Source organism: Theropithecus gelada, chromosome 2 (genome assembly GCF_003255815.1).
Source record: "Theropithecus gelada isolate Dixy chromosome 2, Tgel_1.0, whole genome shotgun sequence".
In the NCBI taxonomy this organism is placed as follows: domain Eukaryota; kingdom Metazoa; phylum Chordata; class Mammalia; order Primates; family Cercopithecidae; genus Theropithecus; species Theropithecus gelada.
This window is the reverse complement of record NC_037669.1, coordinates 99829717-99847215: the sequence shown is the minus strand read 5'-3', so window position 1 is coordinate 99847215 and position 17499 is coordinate 99829717. Positions and strand designations below refer to the sequence as shown.

Genomic DNA, 17499 nt, shown 5'->3' with positions numbered 1-17499 from the left:
AAGAGAAGTGTAAGAAATTAGGTAACATCATTAGTGACAGCATGCATCTTGTTACAAATCTGAGAGTTCATATAGAACAGATTTAATCAATGTGGTGAGTGAAGCCGACGTTTCAAACTAAGGTCAGTCTTTCACCAATATCAGATAATTTATCCTGGGAAGATATCATACAATTGTAAAGAATGTGGAAAAGTCTTTAAATATAGGTCAGAACTTTCACAGCACCAGAAAATCCAAATGGGGAGAAACCGAACTCATGTAGGAAGTGGACAAACTTTTAATCAGAACACCCACCTTCTTTTTTTTGAGATGCAGACTTGGGCTGTCGCCAGGCTGAAGTGCAGTGGTGCAATCTCGGCTCACTGCAACCTCTGCTTCCCAGGTTCAAGCAATTCTCCTGCCTCAGCTTCCCGAGTAGCTGGGATTACAGGCACATGTCACCACACCCGGCTAATTTTTGTATTTTTAGTAGAAACGGGGTTTTGCCATGTTGGCCAGGCCGGTCTCAAACTCCTGGCCTCAAGTGATTGGCCTGCACTTTCAGCCTGCAGATTCTCCTCCCTGATGAATGGCTTTTTCCTTCAGGTTTGTCCTACCAGGATTAGAACTAGGGTTAGATTTAAGGACACAACCCATTTTAAGATTATGTTGTCTTTCTAGTATGTATTTTTTTTAAATTGAGGTATCACTGACATACAATAAGCCATGCATCAAGTGTATAATTTGGTAAGTTTTGCCATATGTATATGCCTCTCAAAAAAATAACACAATCAAGATAATCATACCCCAAAAAGTTTCCTTATGCCCTTTTATAATCTCTCTATTCCAGCCTGCTCCTCTCCTGCCCCCAGCCCCAAGAAACCACCAATCTGTTTTCTTTTACTACAGTTTTCCTTTTCTAGAATTTTATATAAATGCTATCACACAGCATCTACTGTTTTTAAAGTTTTGTTTTGTTTTGTTTTGTTTTTTTTGGTGTGATATCTTTCACACAACAGAATTATTTTGAGATTCACCCATGTTGTTGCATATATATCAGTAGTTCATTCCTTGTTATTACTGAGTAGTATTCCACTGTATGGATATGCCACAATTTAACTCAAATGATGGCCATTTGAATTGTTTCCAGTTTTTGGCTATTATAAATAAAGCTGTTATGAAAATTTGTATGCAAGTCTTTGTAAGGTAAGGACATACATTTTAATTTCTCTTGGGTAAATAACAAGAGTGAAATGGCTAGATAATAAGGTAGGTGTATATTTAATTTTTAAAGAACCTACAAAGTTTTTCCAAAGAGACCATGCCATTGTACATTTCCATCAGTACTGTATGGGTTCCACTTCTGATACATCTTTGCCTACACTTGATGTCTTCCCTACTTTTAGCTGTTCTAATAAGTGGGTAATACTGTTTCATTGTGGTTTTATTTTGCATTTCTCGAATGACTAACAATGTTGAGCATCTTTTCAAATATTTAATTGCTTTCCATATATCTTCTTTGGTGAAGGATCTGTTCAAATCTTTTGCCTATTTTTAAAAATTGGTTTATTTTCTTATGAGTGACTTTTGAGAGTCCTTTATATATTTTGGAAACAAGTCTTTTATCAAATATTTTCATTATTTTCTCCCAGTCTGTGGCTTGTCTTTTCATTCTCTTAAAAGTATCTTCTGAAAAGCAGAAGATTTAACTTTGATTAAGTCCAGTTTATCAGCTTTTTTTCCACTGGCTAATACTGTTTAGAATTTGTGGTGTATATGTATGTATGTTTATGTGCACCCACATATGCATGTTCATTCATGGTAAATGTTCATTTTAATAGGTTTAGCAAAGGGGCAGTATTCAAATGTATGTCCTTGTCATGCCATTGTTTCTGGAAATCTATTTAAAACAATTGCTGTACATAAACTTTACAGTGAAAATACTATAGATTTTATAAAATGAACGGTTTCTGTGACAGTTAAAATCTCTGTGCTAGGTGGCCCCACAGTGGCTCCCAATGATTCTCATATCCTGGCATTCAAACCCTTCTGTATCTCATCCCACACTGAATCATGACTAATCTCTGAGGAGAATGTATTGAGGAAATCATAGTGCATGATTTCCAAAACTAGGTCATAAAAGCTTTGGCCTTGGCCTTGGCCTCTTGGATTCCTCACTTTGGGAGAAAGCTACATGCCATGTTGTGAAAACCCTCACATGGGAAGGAACTGAGGCTTCCTGCCAACAACCAGCACCCACTTGCCAGCCATGTGAATAAACTACCTTGGAGGTGGATCCTCCTAACTCAGTCAAGCTTCAGATAACTTCAGCCCCACATGACACCTGACTGCAACCTCAGCAGGGACCCTCAGCCAGTACCACCCAGCCAAGCTGCTCTTGAATTCTGGGTCCACAGAAACTGTGAAAGATAACAATGTTTATTGTTTTCAGCCACAAAGTATTACAGTGGTTTATTATGCAGCAGTAGATACATAATGTACTCTCCATGGCAGGACTTGTTTTGGAGGTGGTGGATACATCTAATTCCCGTGGAAGGAATAACTAAAATCTGTCTCCAGGTGGGCCAGGACACACATCCCAGTACAGGGCAGGGAAGGGCTCTAAGGCCAAATGTTAATAGCTCTTTCGCTAAACTTCTCAAATTGTCTTAAAAAAAAAAATCTTCATTTTCAAATTTTTTTTAAGACAATTTGAGAAGTTTAGCGAAAGAGCTATTAACATTTGGCCTTAGAGCCTGCCACAACGATTTTCCCTTAGCAGTTTGAAGATTTCACTGTCTCTGGCATCTGTTGTAGATTAGAAACCTGCTTTAAGTTTAATACTGTTCTTTTGAAGATAATTTATCTTTTTCATTCTAGTAGCTTTTAAAATTTTCTCTTTATCTGTAATGTTCTAAAATTTCAATACAATTTGTCTAAAGTTTGGATTTATTTTTATTCATAAAAAAAAAAAAAATCTATTTCCCTAAAGCACGCCACATATTGGAGTCCCAGCAGCACCTATTTTGTGTCTTCAAAAGACACGACTGGAAAACAGAACAATACAAACTCACCAGCACTTGCTGTGTGCCAGGCACAGCTGTAAATAATTTGCCTATCAATTAACTAATTTAATGAATCAACCCTGAACAGCCTCAAGAGGTTGGTACCACCATCATAATACGCATTTAACAGACAAGGAAACCGGGGCAAGGAAACTTGCTGCAGGTCATACAATTAGTAAGCGGTGCAGCTGGGTTTCTGGACCGACGTAGTCCATACACATTCGGCCTTCTGAGTGATGGGCCCGATTTTCCCCTCGCCCACTTTTCCCACTGCAGCGCACCCACACAATCCAGGCAGCTTTGGCGCATGTGGAGGGAGCGATGGTGCCTTCATTATCTGGAAGGACACCCACAGTGGCAAATGCCAGACAACCATGAATAATACCCAGGATAGTAACCATTCTGTGGCCTGAGCTGGCCGGACGTCATGCCCCGAAGGAGACACCAGGTGTGGGCGCTGCAGGATCCCCGCCTGGGGCTGCCCGCTCGGGCCCGTGTTGTCTCAGGCAGTAGGGACACTGGCGATGGCGGCTGGGGCAGGGAACCACAGAGACTGGCAACTTCCCAGGTTCCTAGAGAGGAGGGGCATGGAAAACGCACTTCCGGCGGAGGGTCCCACGCTTCTCTCGGTGTCAGCTGCAGGTGGTATTTCCATGCCCTATCTGCGCCTGCGCTGCGCGGGGTTCGCGGTCCGAGCAGAAGAGGTTCGCGGTCCGGGTGACTGATTGGTTTCCCTGGGGCTTGTTCTACCTGGTTTTCCAACCCCTTTGCTGTTTGGGGTGAGGGAGGGGGTAGCGGAACGGAGAGGAGCCCAAGGCGCACAGAGGGCGTTTGCAGGGTGCGAGGCAGCGTCAGTCTCACCGGTGCTGCTTTATTTTTTCTTCAGTTTCACTTCTCTGAGCCCCGAGGCAGTGTGTGAAGCTGGGACGCCAGCCATGCTCCAGACCGCTTGGCGCCAGGTGAGTGAGCATCCTCTCCCTCCCTCTCAGCCTTTTGATGTCAAGAGAGAGCAGGTGTCACCTCTGCATTCAGATCTTGAGTTGTGTAGGCTAGTGGCTTCCATTGTGCATCTGTCACTATGAGAGGGATGGAGAGGTAAGAATGCCCAATTTAAGACTAGAAAACTATTGAGTGTGGGGGGATTGGTTGGGATTTGGCAGTTGAAGCCAGCTTAAAACTAAAAATTCTGAAATGTGGAAATCTACATTATTACGTCCAATAAAGACCCCTTTCACCCCAATCCGCAGGCTTGGAGAAGTATTTACTTCTCCAGTATAGCAATTCTAGTAACTGTTTTGTAGATTCCATTGTATTTTCTACATAGGTCATCTATAAGTAAAGATAGTTTTACTCCTTTCTTTCCAGTCTGGATGCCTTTTATTTTATTTTGTCTTGCCTCACTGTACTGTCTAGAAACATTATTTCAATATTGAACAGAAGTGGTGAGAGCAGATATCTTTGTCTTATTTATGCTTTTAAGGTGAAAGCATTCAGTCTTTCACACCGAAGACTGATGTTCACTGTAGGTTTCTTGCTTTTTTGTTTTGTTTTGTAAATGCCCTTTATCAGGCATTCTCTTCTATTCCTACTTTGGTGAGAGTTTTTATAGGAATGGATGTTGGATTATGACAAATGCTTTTTCTCTGTCTATTTAGATGATCATATGGTTTTTCTCTTAATTAATTAATTAATTTATTTATTTTGAGACGGAGTCTTGCTCTATCGATAGGCTGGAGTGCAGTGGCGCGATCTTGGCTCACTGCAACCTGCACCTCCGGGGTTCAAGCGATTCTCCTGCCTCAGCCTCCTGAGTAGCAGGGACTACAAGCACGCGCCACCACACCCAGCTGATTTTTGTATTTTTGGTAGAGACCAGGTTTCACCATGTTGGCCAGGATGGTCTCAATCACTTGACCTCGTGATTCCCCCGCCTTGGCTTCCCAACGTGCTGGGATTACAGGTGTGAGCCACCGTGCCCAGCCTCTCTTAGTTCGTTATTGTGGTGAATTACATTACATTATTTTTCTTTCAAATATTAAACCAACTCTGCGTTGGGATAAAACCGACTTCGTCATGATGTATTATTCTTTTATTAGTACTATATATTGAATTTAATTTGTCAAAATTTCTGTGTCTGTGTTTATGAGGTATTGATTTGCAGTTTTCTTGTGATATCTTTGTTCCATAGAATGAGAAATACTCCCTCCTCTTTAATATTTTGGAATAATTTATGTCGAGTTGATTGCATTTCTTCCTTAAATGTTTGGTAGAATTCACCAGTGAAGTTACATAGGCATGGAATTTTCTTTCTGATAAGATTTTTGAGTCCTTTGGTAGATATAGGGGCTACTCTGGTTATCTGTCTCTTTTTATTTGTTTATTTATTTATTTTTATTTTTTGACACGTTTTTGTCTATGTTGCCCAGGCTGACCTCAAATTGGGCTCAAGTGATCCTCCCCACTCAGCCTCCCAGGTACCTGGGACTACAGGCATGCATCACTATGTGCAGCTTAAATGAGTTTTGGTAACTTGTGCCTTTCAAGGAACTTATCCGTTTTATCTAAGTTGTAGAAATTACTCAAAGTTGTTCATAATATGTCCGTATCTTTTATTATCTGCAGTGATGTCACTTCTTTTATTACTAATATTAGTGATTTGTGTATTCTCTCTTTTTTTCTGGGCACTCTGGCTAGAGATTTATAAATTTTATTAATTTTTCTTTAAGAGCTACCTTCTGGTTTCATTACTTTTCTGTTTTATGTCATTAGTTTTCACTTTGATCTTTAATGTATTTTTTACACTTATTTTGTGTTAAATTTGCTATTCTTTTTTTAGTTTTAAGGGGGAAGCTGAAGTCACAGATTTGAGATCTGTCTTCTTTTTTGTTTTGTAAAATAGGCATTTAGTGCTATAAATTTCCTCCCAAGTACTGCTTTGGCATTATCCCGCAAATTCTAGTACATGGTGTTTTCATTTTTATTCAGTTCAGAGTACTTTGTACATTCTCTTACAGAAGTGTGTTACTGACTTTCCAAATATTTGGGGATTTTCCAGGAGTCTTTCTGTTATATCAGATTTAATTGCATTACAGTCAGAAAACATATTTTGTATGACTTGAATCATTTTGATTTTTATTGAGCTCTCTTTTATGGCACAGACTATGGACTGTCTACCTATCTACATTGTCTTATATGAATTTGGCCACTACAGCTTTTTTTTTTTTTTTTTTTTTTTCCCCTTTTGAGACAGTCTTACTCTGTCTCCCAGGCTGAGTGCAGTGGCGCAATCACAGCTCACTGCAGCCTCGACCTCCCAGGCTTAAGTGATCCTCCCAAGGAGTTGAGACTACAGGTATGGACCACTGTGCTTAGCTAACTTCTTTTTCCTAGAGACAAGGTTGCCCAGGCTCGTCTCAAACTCCTAGATGCAAGCTATCCTCCCGCCTCCACCTCCCAAAGTGCTGGGATTACAGGCATGAGTCACCATGCCTGGCCTTACAGTTTTCTTTGACTAATGTTGTCATGGTATAGCTTTTATTTTGGTATATCTATTATTTTGATATATCTATTATATTGGTATATCTGTTATTGGTATGTCTATTATTTTGATTTTAATTTATGCCTGTCTTTATATTTAATGTACATTTATTGAAGGTGGCAGATAGTAGGTTCTTATTTTTTAAAAAATCCGATATGACAATGTTTGCCTTTTGGGATGTTTAGATTATTTACATTTGATACCATTATTGATATGGCTAGAGTTGGGCCTATCATCTTTCTACTTGTTTTCTAATGGTCCCAACTGTTCTTCGTTTCCCTTTATCCTCTTTTTCTATTTTCTTTTTTTTCTTTTATTTGAGACAGAGTCACTCTGTCACCCAGGCTGGAGTGCAATGGTGCGATCTCGGCTTATTGCAATTTCTGCTTCCTGGGTTCAAGCAATTCTTGTGCCCCAGCCTCCCACGTAGCTGGGATTATAGGCACACACCACCATGCCCGGTAAATTTTTTGTATTTTTAGTAGAGATGGGGTTTCATCACATGGGCCAGGCTGGTTTCGAACTCCTGACCTCAAGTGATCTGCCCACCTCAGCTTCTCAAAGTGCTGGGATTACATGCATGAGCCACCGTGCCTGGCTCTTTTTTTTTTTTCCATTTTCCATAGGATTAATGGTGTGTAAATATCAGGCATTGTTCTTTTCAGTCTTTCCAAATGATCCTTTCTCTGGCCTTGGTTAGTTTTCCCACATCCATGTACTGATCTGTATTTTGTTGAATACTCTGATAATTGAGATTCCATCTCTATGCAGCCCTCTCCTCGCTAGCATTCTGTCCTATAAACTCAAGCTGCCTTGGTCTCTTCAGACTCTACAAGGAAATATGCCAGGTTCTGCCTCAGTTCCCTCTTCCTGTGCTGCAGCCTGGAAACTCCTCAGGGTAGTAGCTTAGGGAATTACAGGGCTCACCTCTTTTTTTTTTTCCTGTTTCTCAGGGACTGTTGTCATTTTTTGCATGATATCTTGAAAATTATTTTTATATAATTTGTCCGGTTATTTTGTTTCAGGCAGGAGGGAAAATCCAGCCCCCATGATTCCACCTAGATAAGAACTGGAAGTTTTCCCTTAGCATTTTTTTTTGAGACAGTCCCACTGTCACCCAGGCCAGAGTACAGTAGCACAATCACGGCTCACTGCAGCCTCGACCTCCCCTAGGCTCAGGTGATCCTCCCACCTCAGTCTCCCGAGTAGCTGGGAGCATCACCTTGCATGACTAATTTTTGTATATTTTGTAGAGACGGGGTTTCACCATGTTGCCCAGACTGGTCTCAAACTTCTGAGCTGAAGCAGTCTTCCCGCCTTGGCCTCCCAAGGGGCTGGGATTACAGGTGTGAGCCACTGCACCTGGCCTGCATTTTCAAAAACATTACCCTTTTACTTTTGCTGTTTATTCTGTTGCCATCTCGACTTCCCAGTCTTCATGTGTGTATTGTTTTTCCTTCTCTGAAAGCCTGTGGGATCTGTTGTGTATTCTCATTTTTCTGAGACTTCTCAGTTACATGCCTATGTGTAGATATTTTTCATTCATTGTCCTAAATACTTTGCTGGTCCTTCCTTCTCTATGTTGCTTTTAAGGAGATAGAATATTTTACCAAGTTATAAACAACAGTGCACATTTACAAAATCCTTAGCTCATCCTTAGTTCTGTGGTTTGAATTGGGCCCCTTTTTGTTTGCTTCCCCTTCTGCCGGAAGTTGAGTTTCATCTTTGTCTGCTTTTCTAGTCTAGTTATCATTCATTCTTTCTCTGCCTTCTAAAATTCTGTTTATGCCTCTAGCTGGCTTTGACTCTTCTCTCTTTTTTTTTTTTTTTTTTTTTGAGACAGGGTCTCACTCTGTCACCCAGGCTGGCATACGGTGGTGCAAACACAGCTCACTGCAGCATCGACCTCCCCAAGCTCAGGTGATCCTCCCATCTCAGCCTCCCAGGTAGCTGGGACTACAGGCATGCACCACCACACCTGGCAAATTTTTGTATCTTTTGTAGAGACAGGGTTTCACCCTATTGGCCACATGGCCAGGCTGGTCTCAAGCCATCCACCCGCCTCAGCCTCCCAAAGTGCTAGGATTACAGGCATGAGCCACTGTGCCCGGCCAGCTTTGACTCTTCTCTTGGGCTATTACGTTACTATCACTTTAGTAGGGTTAGGGAGAGAGTGGAGATCAGTACAAAAGTGTTATTCACTGTGTTTATACAGATGTCCCCTGTGCATGTGCACACAAAACCCACACTGGGGAAAGGAGCCCAGAGGAACAGATGGGCACACAGAGCAGGGCACAGTGGAGGCAAGCAGAGATCAGCAGATGAAAATAGAACTGTTTGCTGGGGATGACCACAAAGGGGTGCAGAGACCCTTGGACTCTCCTGTTGGTGTGGGCAAAGATGGCTGAGGGCTGGCCTCTGGTGGAGTGCTGGGTAACTGTCCTTGGCAGTACCACTAGACCCAGTAGGTCTCTGCCCCACTACTTAGCCTGGTCCTCTGCCCTCATGCAGGGTTTGAGCAGTAACCTGTTGTTTTAGGAACCAGTGACCTTTGAGGATGTGGCTGTGTACTTCACCCAGAATGAGTGGGCCAGCCTGGACTCTGTGCAGAGGGCCCTGTACAGGGAGGTGATGCTGGAGAATTATGCAAATGTGGCTTCCCTGGGTAAGACATCTCTTCTTCTTGTTTTTGGCCTCTGCCCTTTGAGCATCCTGGCTTCTTTATTCCTTAGAATTTTGTAGGGTTTCTTTTTTTTCTTTTTTTCTTTTTTCTTTTTTTTTTTTTTGAGACAACAGTCTCTGTCGCCCAGGCTGGAGTACAGTGGCGTGATCTCGGCTTACTGCAACCTCCACCTCCCAGGTTCAAGTGGTTCTCCTGCCTCAGCCTCCCAAGTAGCTGGGATTACAGGTGGGTGCCACCACACCAGGCTAATTATTCTATTTTTGGTAGAGATGGGGTTTCTCCATGTTGGCCAGGCTGGTCTCGAACTCCCAGCCTCAAGTGATCCTCCTGCCTTAGTCTCCCAAAGTGCTGGGATTACATGCGTGAGCCACCACTTCTGGCCCGAGAACTTCGTGGGGTTTCTAATAACTCCCTGTTGCCCTGAAGGCTGAGCTGCCTGGAGGTTTCTGGGTGGAGAGAGCCTGTGTTCCCAGGTTTTGAAATCAGCTGTCTCTCCAACCCTAGGAGGGACTGTACCCAAAACATGGGGGAAAGGAGCTCTTGGGAGCACAGCAAAGCCCCTTGTGTCTTCCAAGTTCTCTGAAGAAAACTTGAGATTCCCTTATGTGAGCGTGGGATTATTCTGGGACTCTGTGCCGCTTTGTGGGAAATTGCTGTCCTCCAGCAGCATAGATTAAGTTTCTCCCTGACTCACCTCGTCTCTCACTACCTGGCTCAGCAGATAAAGATAAAGGGGGGGCTGCAAGAGGACCCTGGTTCCTGATTCCCCTTACCTTTTCCTGTTTCTTTCTCCCTGGGCAGCGTTTCCATTCACCACGCCTGTTCTGGTCTCCCAGCTGGAGCAAGGGGAACTGCCATGGGGCCTCGATCCCTGGGAACCTATGGGCAGGGAGGCTCTCAGAGGTATCTGTCCAGGTGAGCGTGAGAACCTACTAGATGTCTTTTTGGCTTGGCTTGCTTTCTTGTTTTCACATTTCATTGCGCAAGAAGTGTTCCTTCTCTTGGGAGACTGTTCTTGTTCCTGTGGAATGATTACATGTGATTCTCTTAGTTCGTGGTGGTAACCTACCTCAACTGGGGAAGGGCCAATCTCTTTTAAGACAGGAATGACTGTAAGATTTCTTTGCATATTCATCTTTGCCTCTTCTCCTCACAACCTGCCAAGGGAGACTGTCCGATTGGGCAGCACTTAAACCAGCTCATTTCTTCTCTGTCATATGAAACCATTTTATTTTTCTGCCAGTTTGTTTTTGCAAAGATGAGAATGTCAGCCACCTTTGGAGGAAAATAGGCTTCTGGCAACATTGCTGGCCATCTGCATATCACAGGCTATATTGTTTAAGTACTGACTTAAATAATAAAAAGTTTATTTTTATAATGGAAATTTTCAAATATATGCAAACACCAGCATAATGCACTCCATGTATCCTTCATCCAGCCTCAACAGTCACCAATATCCTTTGATTCTTATTTCATCTTTCCCCCACAGATACTTAAAACAATTTCTGAAGCAAAATTTATTGTAAATTAAAGGTGAATAAATTCCTCACTTTGATGGCTATTGATATAAGAATTAACAATAGGCTGGGCATAATGGCTCATACCTGTAATCTCAGCACTTTGGGAGGTCGAGGCAGGTGGATCACTTGAGGCCAGGAGTTCAAGACCTGCTTGACCAACATGGTGAAACCCCGTCTCTAATTTAAAAAAAAAAAAAAAAAAAAATATATATATATATATATATATGTGTCTGTGTGTGTGTGTATATATGTGTGTATATATATAGCCAGGCCTGGTGGCTTATGCCTGTAATCCCAGCACTTTGGGAGGCTGAGGTGGGTGGATCACCTGAGGTCAGGAGTTCAAGACCAACGTGGCCAACATGGTGAAACTCCATCTCTACTAAAAATACAAAATGTTAGCATGGATGTGGTAGCACGTGCCTGTAATCCTAGCTACTTAGGAGGCTGAGGCAGGAGAATCGGTTGAATCTGGGGGGTGGAGGTTGCAGTGAGCTGAGATCACACCACTGCACTCCAGCCTGTGGGCGGCAAGCCACCCAGGTGCCAAGGCAAGACACTGAGGGCACAAGCTGTTCTAGTATAATAAAGAAAATATATAATAAAGAAAAGAGTAAGAATAGTTATACTAGAAATAGATTATATATATGATTGCATATTAATATTAATAATCGTTAGTTTGTAGCATTACTCTTTATTCCGATATTATAATAATCTTTGTTCTGTGATTATAACCTAGGAAAAACCAGGCCATACAGAGATAGGAGCTGAAGGGACACAGTGAGAAGTGACCAGAAGACAAGACTGTGAGCCCTCTGTCACGCCCAGACAGGGCAACTAGAGGGCTTCTTGGTCTAGCAGTAGCACCAGTGCCTGGGAAGGCACCCATTACTTAGCAGACTGGGAAAGGGAGTGTCCCTTTCCCTGGAGGAGTTAGAGAAGACTCTGCTCCACCACCTCTTGTGGAAGGCCTGACATCAATCAGGCCCGCCTGCAGCCATCTGGAGGCCTAATCGTCTCCCTGTGATGCTGTGCTTCAGTGGTCACGCTCCTGGTCCACTGTCATGTTCTGCCCTGTACACCTGGCTCCGCCTTCTAGATAGCAGTAGCAGAATTAGTGACAGTACTAAAGCCTTTGAAATGCACAGAAGAAATAATGATGTAAGCTGTTCCCTCTCTCTCTCCGCCTCGACTACCAAATAGGGAAGGGCCCCCTGTCTGGTGGACGGATGACTTGCGTGACCTTACCTATCATTGGAGATGACTCTCACTCCATACCCTGCCCCTTTGCCTTGTACACAATAAATAGCATGGCCAGGCATTTAGGGCCGGTCTCCGCATCTTGGTGGTAGTGGTCTCCCGGGCCCAGCTGTCTTTTCTTCTTTTTCTTTGTCTTGTGCCTTTATTTCTATAATCTCTTGTCTCCACACATGAGGAGAAAAACCCACAGGCCCAGTAGGGCTGGACCCTACACCAGTCTGAGTGACAGAGCGAGACTCTGTCTCAAAAAAACCAAAAAAACAAAAAAAAAAAACATCAAAAATTAGCTGGGTGTGGTGGTGTGCACCTGTAGTACCAGCTATTGGGGAGGCTGAGGCATGAGAATCGCTTGAACCCAGGAGGGTTGCAGTGAGTCAAGATTGCGCCGCCGCACTCCAACCTGTGTGACACAGCGAGACTCTATCTCAAAAGTAAATAAATAAATAAAACATAGTATATTTTTTATTCTTTCTTCTTCTGCTTCACCCCTTCTCTGCCTGTGAAAATTTTCTGTGCTCTTCTGCAGAGAATGCCCATTACTGATCCACTCCCAAGTCTTGAGTTTAAGTTGTACCTTTCTGGATGTGACCTCAGGACCCTACGTCATCTGAGTAAAAATATTTTCTGAACAATTTTTTTGTGAATGCATGCAGGCTGAAGATTTTATTTAATCTGCAAAAGGTTTTGATAGTGGAGGGAATATTTCTCTTTGGTTTTCCCTTATTATCATGTGAGTTTAGTGGTTCACTTTTCAAACTGTTGTATTAAACAAATGCACAAACTATGAGACCTTTTAGGAAAAATAGCAAGCATCGTTACCAGGCCCTCTTTGGGACTTACGTTCACTCTTGGATGAGTTCTTCACATTTCCACTGCTCTTTGGTTTTAAAGGCAAGCCTCCAAACCTTCCTTTCTCCTTCAGGATGCTGTGGTGGTTGCCATGTATGGCGTCCTCAACCACTGCATGGGAGCCTGCTGCTTTACTAGAGCCAGCTTGATGGTAGAGATCAGCTCTCTTTGCAAGATTATGACATGGATGATGTCTTCTAACAAGCATCTCTTAAGGAGTCTCAGCCTGTGGGACCTGTTGTAGTGCTTGAGCTGCTCAACCTGCCCCTTCTCTAATCTCGGGAGTCTTCGTCTCACTTATGGATTTCCATTTGTTACTTTTCTATGTTTGTGTCTTTATCCACCTCATTCACTTTTCTCTTAGTCTTTCTGCCCTAATTAACAGTCTTTGCAGTTTTCTGGTTTGCACACTGTTTGTAGGAATGTCTCCTGGCCTTGCTTGCCTCCCCTCTCATAGAGTTTTCATGTCCCTGCGGGGCTCTGTTGTGTGGTGATCTTAGGCAGCCATCTTGTGAGCATATTAGAAAATATTCATATACTCAGGGCAAATTAGCACCACTTAATTCTGTTTCTTCTTCAGCACAGATTGTGTGTGTGTGTGTGTGTGTGTGTGTGTGTGTGATCAGGGATTGACACTTGTATTTTCTTTTTGTGATAGGAGATGAGGCCAGAACTGAGAAGGAAAGATTAACTCCAAAGGAGCATGTGTCCAAAGAAACAGTGTCCTTCCGACTGATGGTGGGGGTGCTGCCAGGGAATGTTTCCCAGCACCTTGACTTTGGGAGCAGCCTAGAGCAGCCCCAAGGTCATTGGATAATTAAGAAAAAGTCAAAGAGGAGACATTTCACAGATACCTCAGCCAGGCACCATGAGGCCTATGCGGTCAAGAATGGAGAGAAGTTTGAGAAATTAGGAAAAAATATTAGTGTCAGCACACAGCTCACTACAAATCAGACAATTCCTAGTGGTCAGATATCTTATGAATGTGGACAGTGTGGCAGATATTTCATTCGAATAGCAGACTTCCACCGACATCAGAAATGTCACACTGGTGAAAAGTCTTTTGAATGCAAAGAATGTGGAAAAGACTTCAGATATAACTCATTACTTATTCGGCATCAGATAATTCACACTGGAAAGAAACCATTTAAATGTAAAGAATGTGGAAAAGGTTTAAGTTCAGACACAGCCTTGATTCAGCATCAGAGAATCCATACTGGAGAAAAGCCCTATGAATGTGAGGAGTGTGGCAAGGCCTTCAGTAGCAGCTCTGTCTTCCTCCAGCACCAGAGGTTCCACACTGGGGAGAAGCTCTATGAATGTAACGAATGTTGGAAAACTTTCAGTTGTAGCTCAAGTTTCACTGTCCATCAGCGAATGCACACTGGGGAGAAACCTTATGAATGTAAAGAGTGTGGAAAACGACTAAGCTCCAACACAGCCTTGACTCAGCATCAGCGAATTCACACTGGGGAGAAGCCCTTTGAATGTAAGGACTGTGGGAAGGCATTCAATCAGAAAATAACCCTGATTCAGCACCAGCGAGTTCACACTGGCGAGAAACCTTATGAGTGTAAAGTGTGTGGTAAAACTTTCAGCTGGTGTGGAAGATTCATTCTGCATCAGAAACTACACACTCAGAAGACACCTGTCCAAGCATAGGGCTATCCATAGTTAGGCCTACGGTGCCTCTCATTTTTTCTCTTTATTTTCATGCTCTTTTTCAGTGTCCTCACTGTCCTTCCTGGGTAGACACTTGGCTTTCATCATGAAATCTTCCTTAAGTTTTTTGAACTCCTGTTTCCCCAGCATGAAGTCTCTTTATGGTTAGAGAAGACCAAAAAAAAAAAAAAAAAAAAAAAAAACCAAACTTAGAAACATAAAAGGAAATGTAAGTTTCCAGATTTAAAGGATATGCTGGGTGCCCAGCAGGATGGATTCAAGGGAAACCTACATTAAGGAAAATTGCTGTCAATTATGAAAACACCAAGTTTGAATAAGAGGATCATGGAGAAAAAAATGAGACCCTAAAAAGTTTCTAGAGAGAGAAAACAAAAGATCAGAAATTAAAGTGGGGCCAGGCGCGGTGGCTTATGCCTGTAATCCCAGCACTGTGGGAGGCTGAGGCGGGCGGATCACGAGGTCAGGAGTTCGAGACCAGCCTGACCAATATGGTGAAACCCTGTCTCTCCTGAAAAAAAAAAATACAAAAATTAGCCAGGCATGGTGGTGCATGCCTGTAATCCCAGCTACTCGAAAGGCTGAGGCAGTAGAGTCACTTGAACCCCTGAGGCAGAGGTTGCAGTGAGCCAAGATCACACCACTGCACTCCAGCCTGGGTGACAGAGTAACACTTTCTCTCAAAAAAATTAAAAAAATGAAAATGGCATTAGATTTTTCAGCAGCAACCTTCAAAGTCAGATGAGAATGTGTATGCCTTCAGACTTCTCATGGAAAATGTTTTCCCCTGCAATTCTATACTCCAAAGTATAAGTATAAGGCCCTTATACTTACAAAGTATAAGGCAATTCAGGCCCTTTAAATCTGAAACCTTTATTTCCCATGCATCCTTTCTTATATGTGCAACACTACACAAGAAGTAAACCAGTAAATAAAAAGACAGATACATGGATACCCTATTACAGTCCGTATGTCAGAAGTCTCCTAAATTCAAAAACGGGCCCTGTCCATGTGGAGCCAAATGCATCTTGGAAGACATTTCTAGTAGGGTGCAAACTTCAGAGACCTATCTCAGGTTCAGTGTCCACCCACCCTACTTACCCTTCAGTTTGTCTTCACTAGACAGACAGTTGTAGTCTGTGCCTTTGCAAAAGTCAGGATGTATATACTCTTTGAGTCAGGTGCAAGGCACCATTTGTTTTAAATTTATTCTTCTCATTGCTGTTTCAAGTGATCTCAAAGCTGGAAGCATTTTCTTGCAACCCCATCTAGTTATTTTTTATGATCATGGAAGAACCGACCATTATTGCTGTTATCTGTGGAAATGAGGGAAGATGTAAATGTGTTAGGTTTTAGCATCCCCTCTGGCAGCTAGCTTGATTTTGCCTGTTGCAGGAAGCAGAGAGTAGTGATTAATAATACAGAGCCGGCCGGGCGCGGTGGCTCAAGCCTGTAATCCTAGCACTTTGGGAGGCCGAGACGGGCGGATCACGAGGTCAGGAGATCGAGACCATCCTGGCTAACACAGTGAAACCCCGTCTCTACTAAAAAAATACAAAAAACTAGCCGGGCGAGGTGGCGGGCGCCTGTAGTCCCAGCTACTCAGGAGGCTGAGGCAGGAGAATGGCGTAAATCCGGGAGGCGGAGCTTGCAGTGAGCCGAGATCCGGCCACTGCACTCCAGCCTGGGCGACAGAGCGAGACTCCGCCTCAAAAAAAAAAAAAAAAAAAAAATAATAATAATAATACAGAGCCAGGCAGACTTTGATTTGAGCCCAGGTGTTTGTCCTTGGTTAAGTTACAAAAACTGCACTAGTTTCCTTATCTGTAAAATGGGGATGACCTCATAGGTTTGTGTTGGGAATTAAATGCATTAATACATGTAGAAGTGTTTCAAACTGACTGTATATAATAAAAGTATTACCTATTATTGGCCAGGCGCATTGGCTCAGGCCTGTAATCCCAGCACTTTGGGAGGCTGAGGTGGGCAGATCACGAGGTCAGGAGATCAAGACCATCCTGGCTAACGCGGTGAAACCGTGTCTCTACTAAAAATACAAAAAATTAGCTGGGCATGGTGGCACGCACATGTAGTCCCAGCTACTTGGGAGACTGAGGCAAGAGACCGGGGAGGCAGAGGTTGCAATGAGCTGAGATCACGCCACTGCACTCCAGCCTAGGCGACAGAGTGAGACTCTGCCTCAAAAAAAAAAAAAAAAATTACCTATTATTATAATCCTATTGATAAGTTTTGACTTATCAATATACCAGTGAAACAATTATCACAGTTCAAGATAATCAGCCACCACCCCAAAACTTTGCTTGTACCCCTCCATAATCCCTTACTCTTGGCCCTTCGCAGGCAACCACTGGCTTGCTTTCTGTCACTTGCATTAATTTTCCTTTATTTTTTGGTCTGGTGTCTTTCACTCAGCATAATTACTTTGAGATTCACCCATGTTGTTGCATATATATCACTAGTTCATTCCTTTTTATTGCTGAGTAGTAGTCCACTGTATGGATATGTCATAATTTGTTTATTCATTGACCTGTTGATGGCCATTTGGGTTGTTTCCAGTTTTTGGCTATTACAGATAAAGCTGCTATGAACATTTGTGTCCACATCTTTGTAAGAATATATGCTTTCATTTATCTTGATACCAGGAGTGGAATAGCTAGGTCATTAGGTAGGTTGTGTACATTAAACGTTTTAAATTTTTATTACATTTTTATTTTTTAGAGGTTGGGAGGGGGCGGTTCTTGCTTTGTTGTTCAGGCTGGACTCAAACCCCTGGGCTCAGCGTATCCTCCTGCCTCAGTCCTCCTGTCCTACTCTTAGTAGCTGGGACTACAGGTGTGCACCAGCATACCCTATTTAACTTTTTGAGAAGCTTCAAAACTGTTTTATGAAAGAGGTTGTGCCATT

The 17499-nt window shown here is 42.7% G+C and overlaps 1 protein-coding gene across 3 annotated transcripts; it reads left to right on the top strand.

Annotated features, from left to right (window-relative positions):
- Positions 1–3663: 3663 nt before the first annotated feature.
- ZNF620 (zinc finger protein 620) lies at positions 3664–15955 on the top strand. Of its 3 annotated transcripts, XM_025377949.1 has the most exons (5): positions 3670–3761; positions 3931–4003; positions 9121–9247; positions 10067–10180; positions 13553–15955. In XM_025377949.1, exons 2-5 carry the CDS (start codon positions 3980–3982, stop codon positions 14554–14556), a joined length of 1269 nt encoding a protein of 422 aa, XP_025233734.1. In that variant the 5' UTR covers positions 3670–3761; positions 3931–3979; the 3' UTR covers positions 14557–15955. The 3 variants fall into 3 exon arrangements, with proteins under 3 accessions (XP_025233735.1, XP_025233734.1, XP_025233736.1); XM_025377950.1 differs by lacking the exons at positions 9121–9247; positions 10067–10180 and having other exon boundaries at positions 3664–3761; XM_025377951.1 differs by lacking the exons at positions 9121–9247; positions 10067–10180 and having other exon boundaries at positions 3734–3823.
- Positions 15956–17499: the final 1544 nt, after the last annotated feature.

Bases quoted from the DNA above. Each gene is read 5' to 3' on its own strand.
- ZNF620 (XM_025377949.1), top strand. From the start codon at position 3,980: ATGCTCCAGACCGCTTGGCGCCAG. The intron at 4,004-9,120 runs GTGAGTGAGCAT...CTGTTGTTTTAG, and splicing joins TCCAGACCGCTTGGCGCCAG to GAACCAGTGACCTTTGAGGA. The intron at 9,248-10,066 runs GTAAGACATCTC...CTCCCTGGGCAG, and splicing joins TGCAAATGTGGCTTCCCTGG to CGTTTCCATTCACCACGCCT.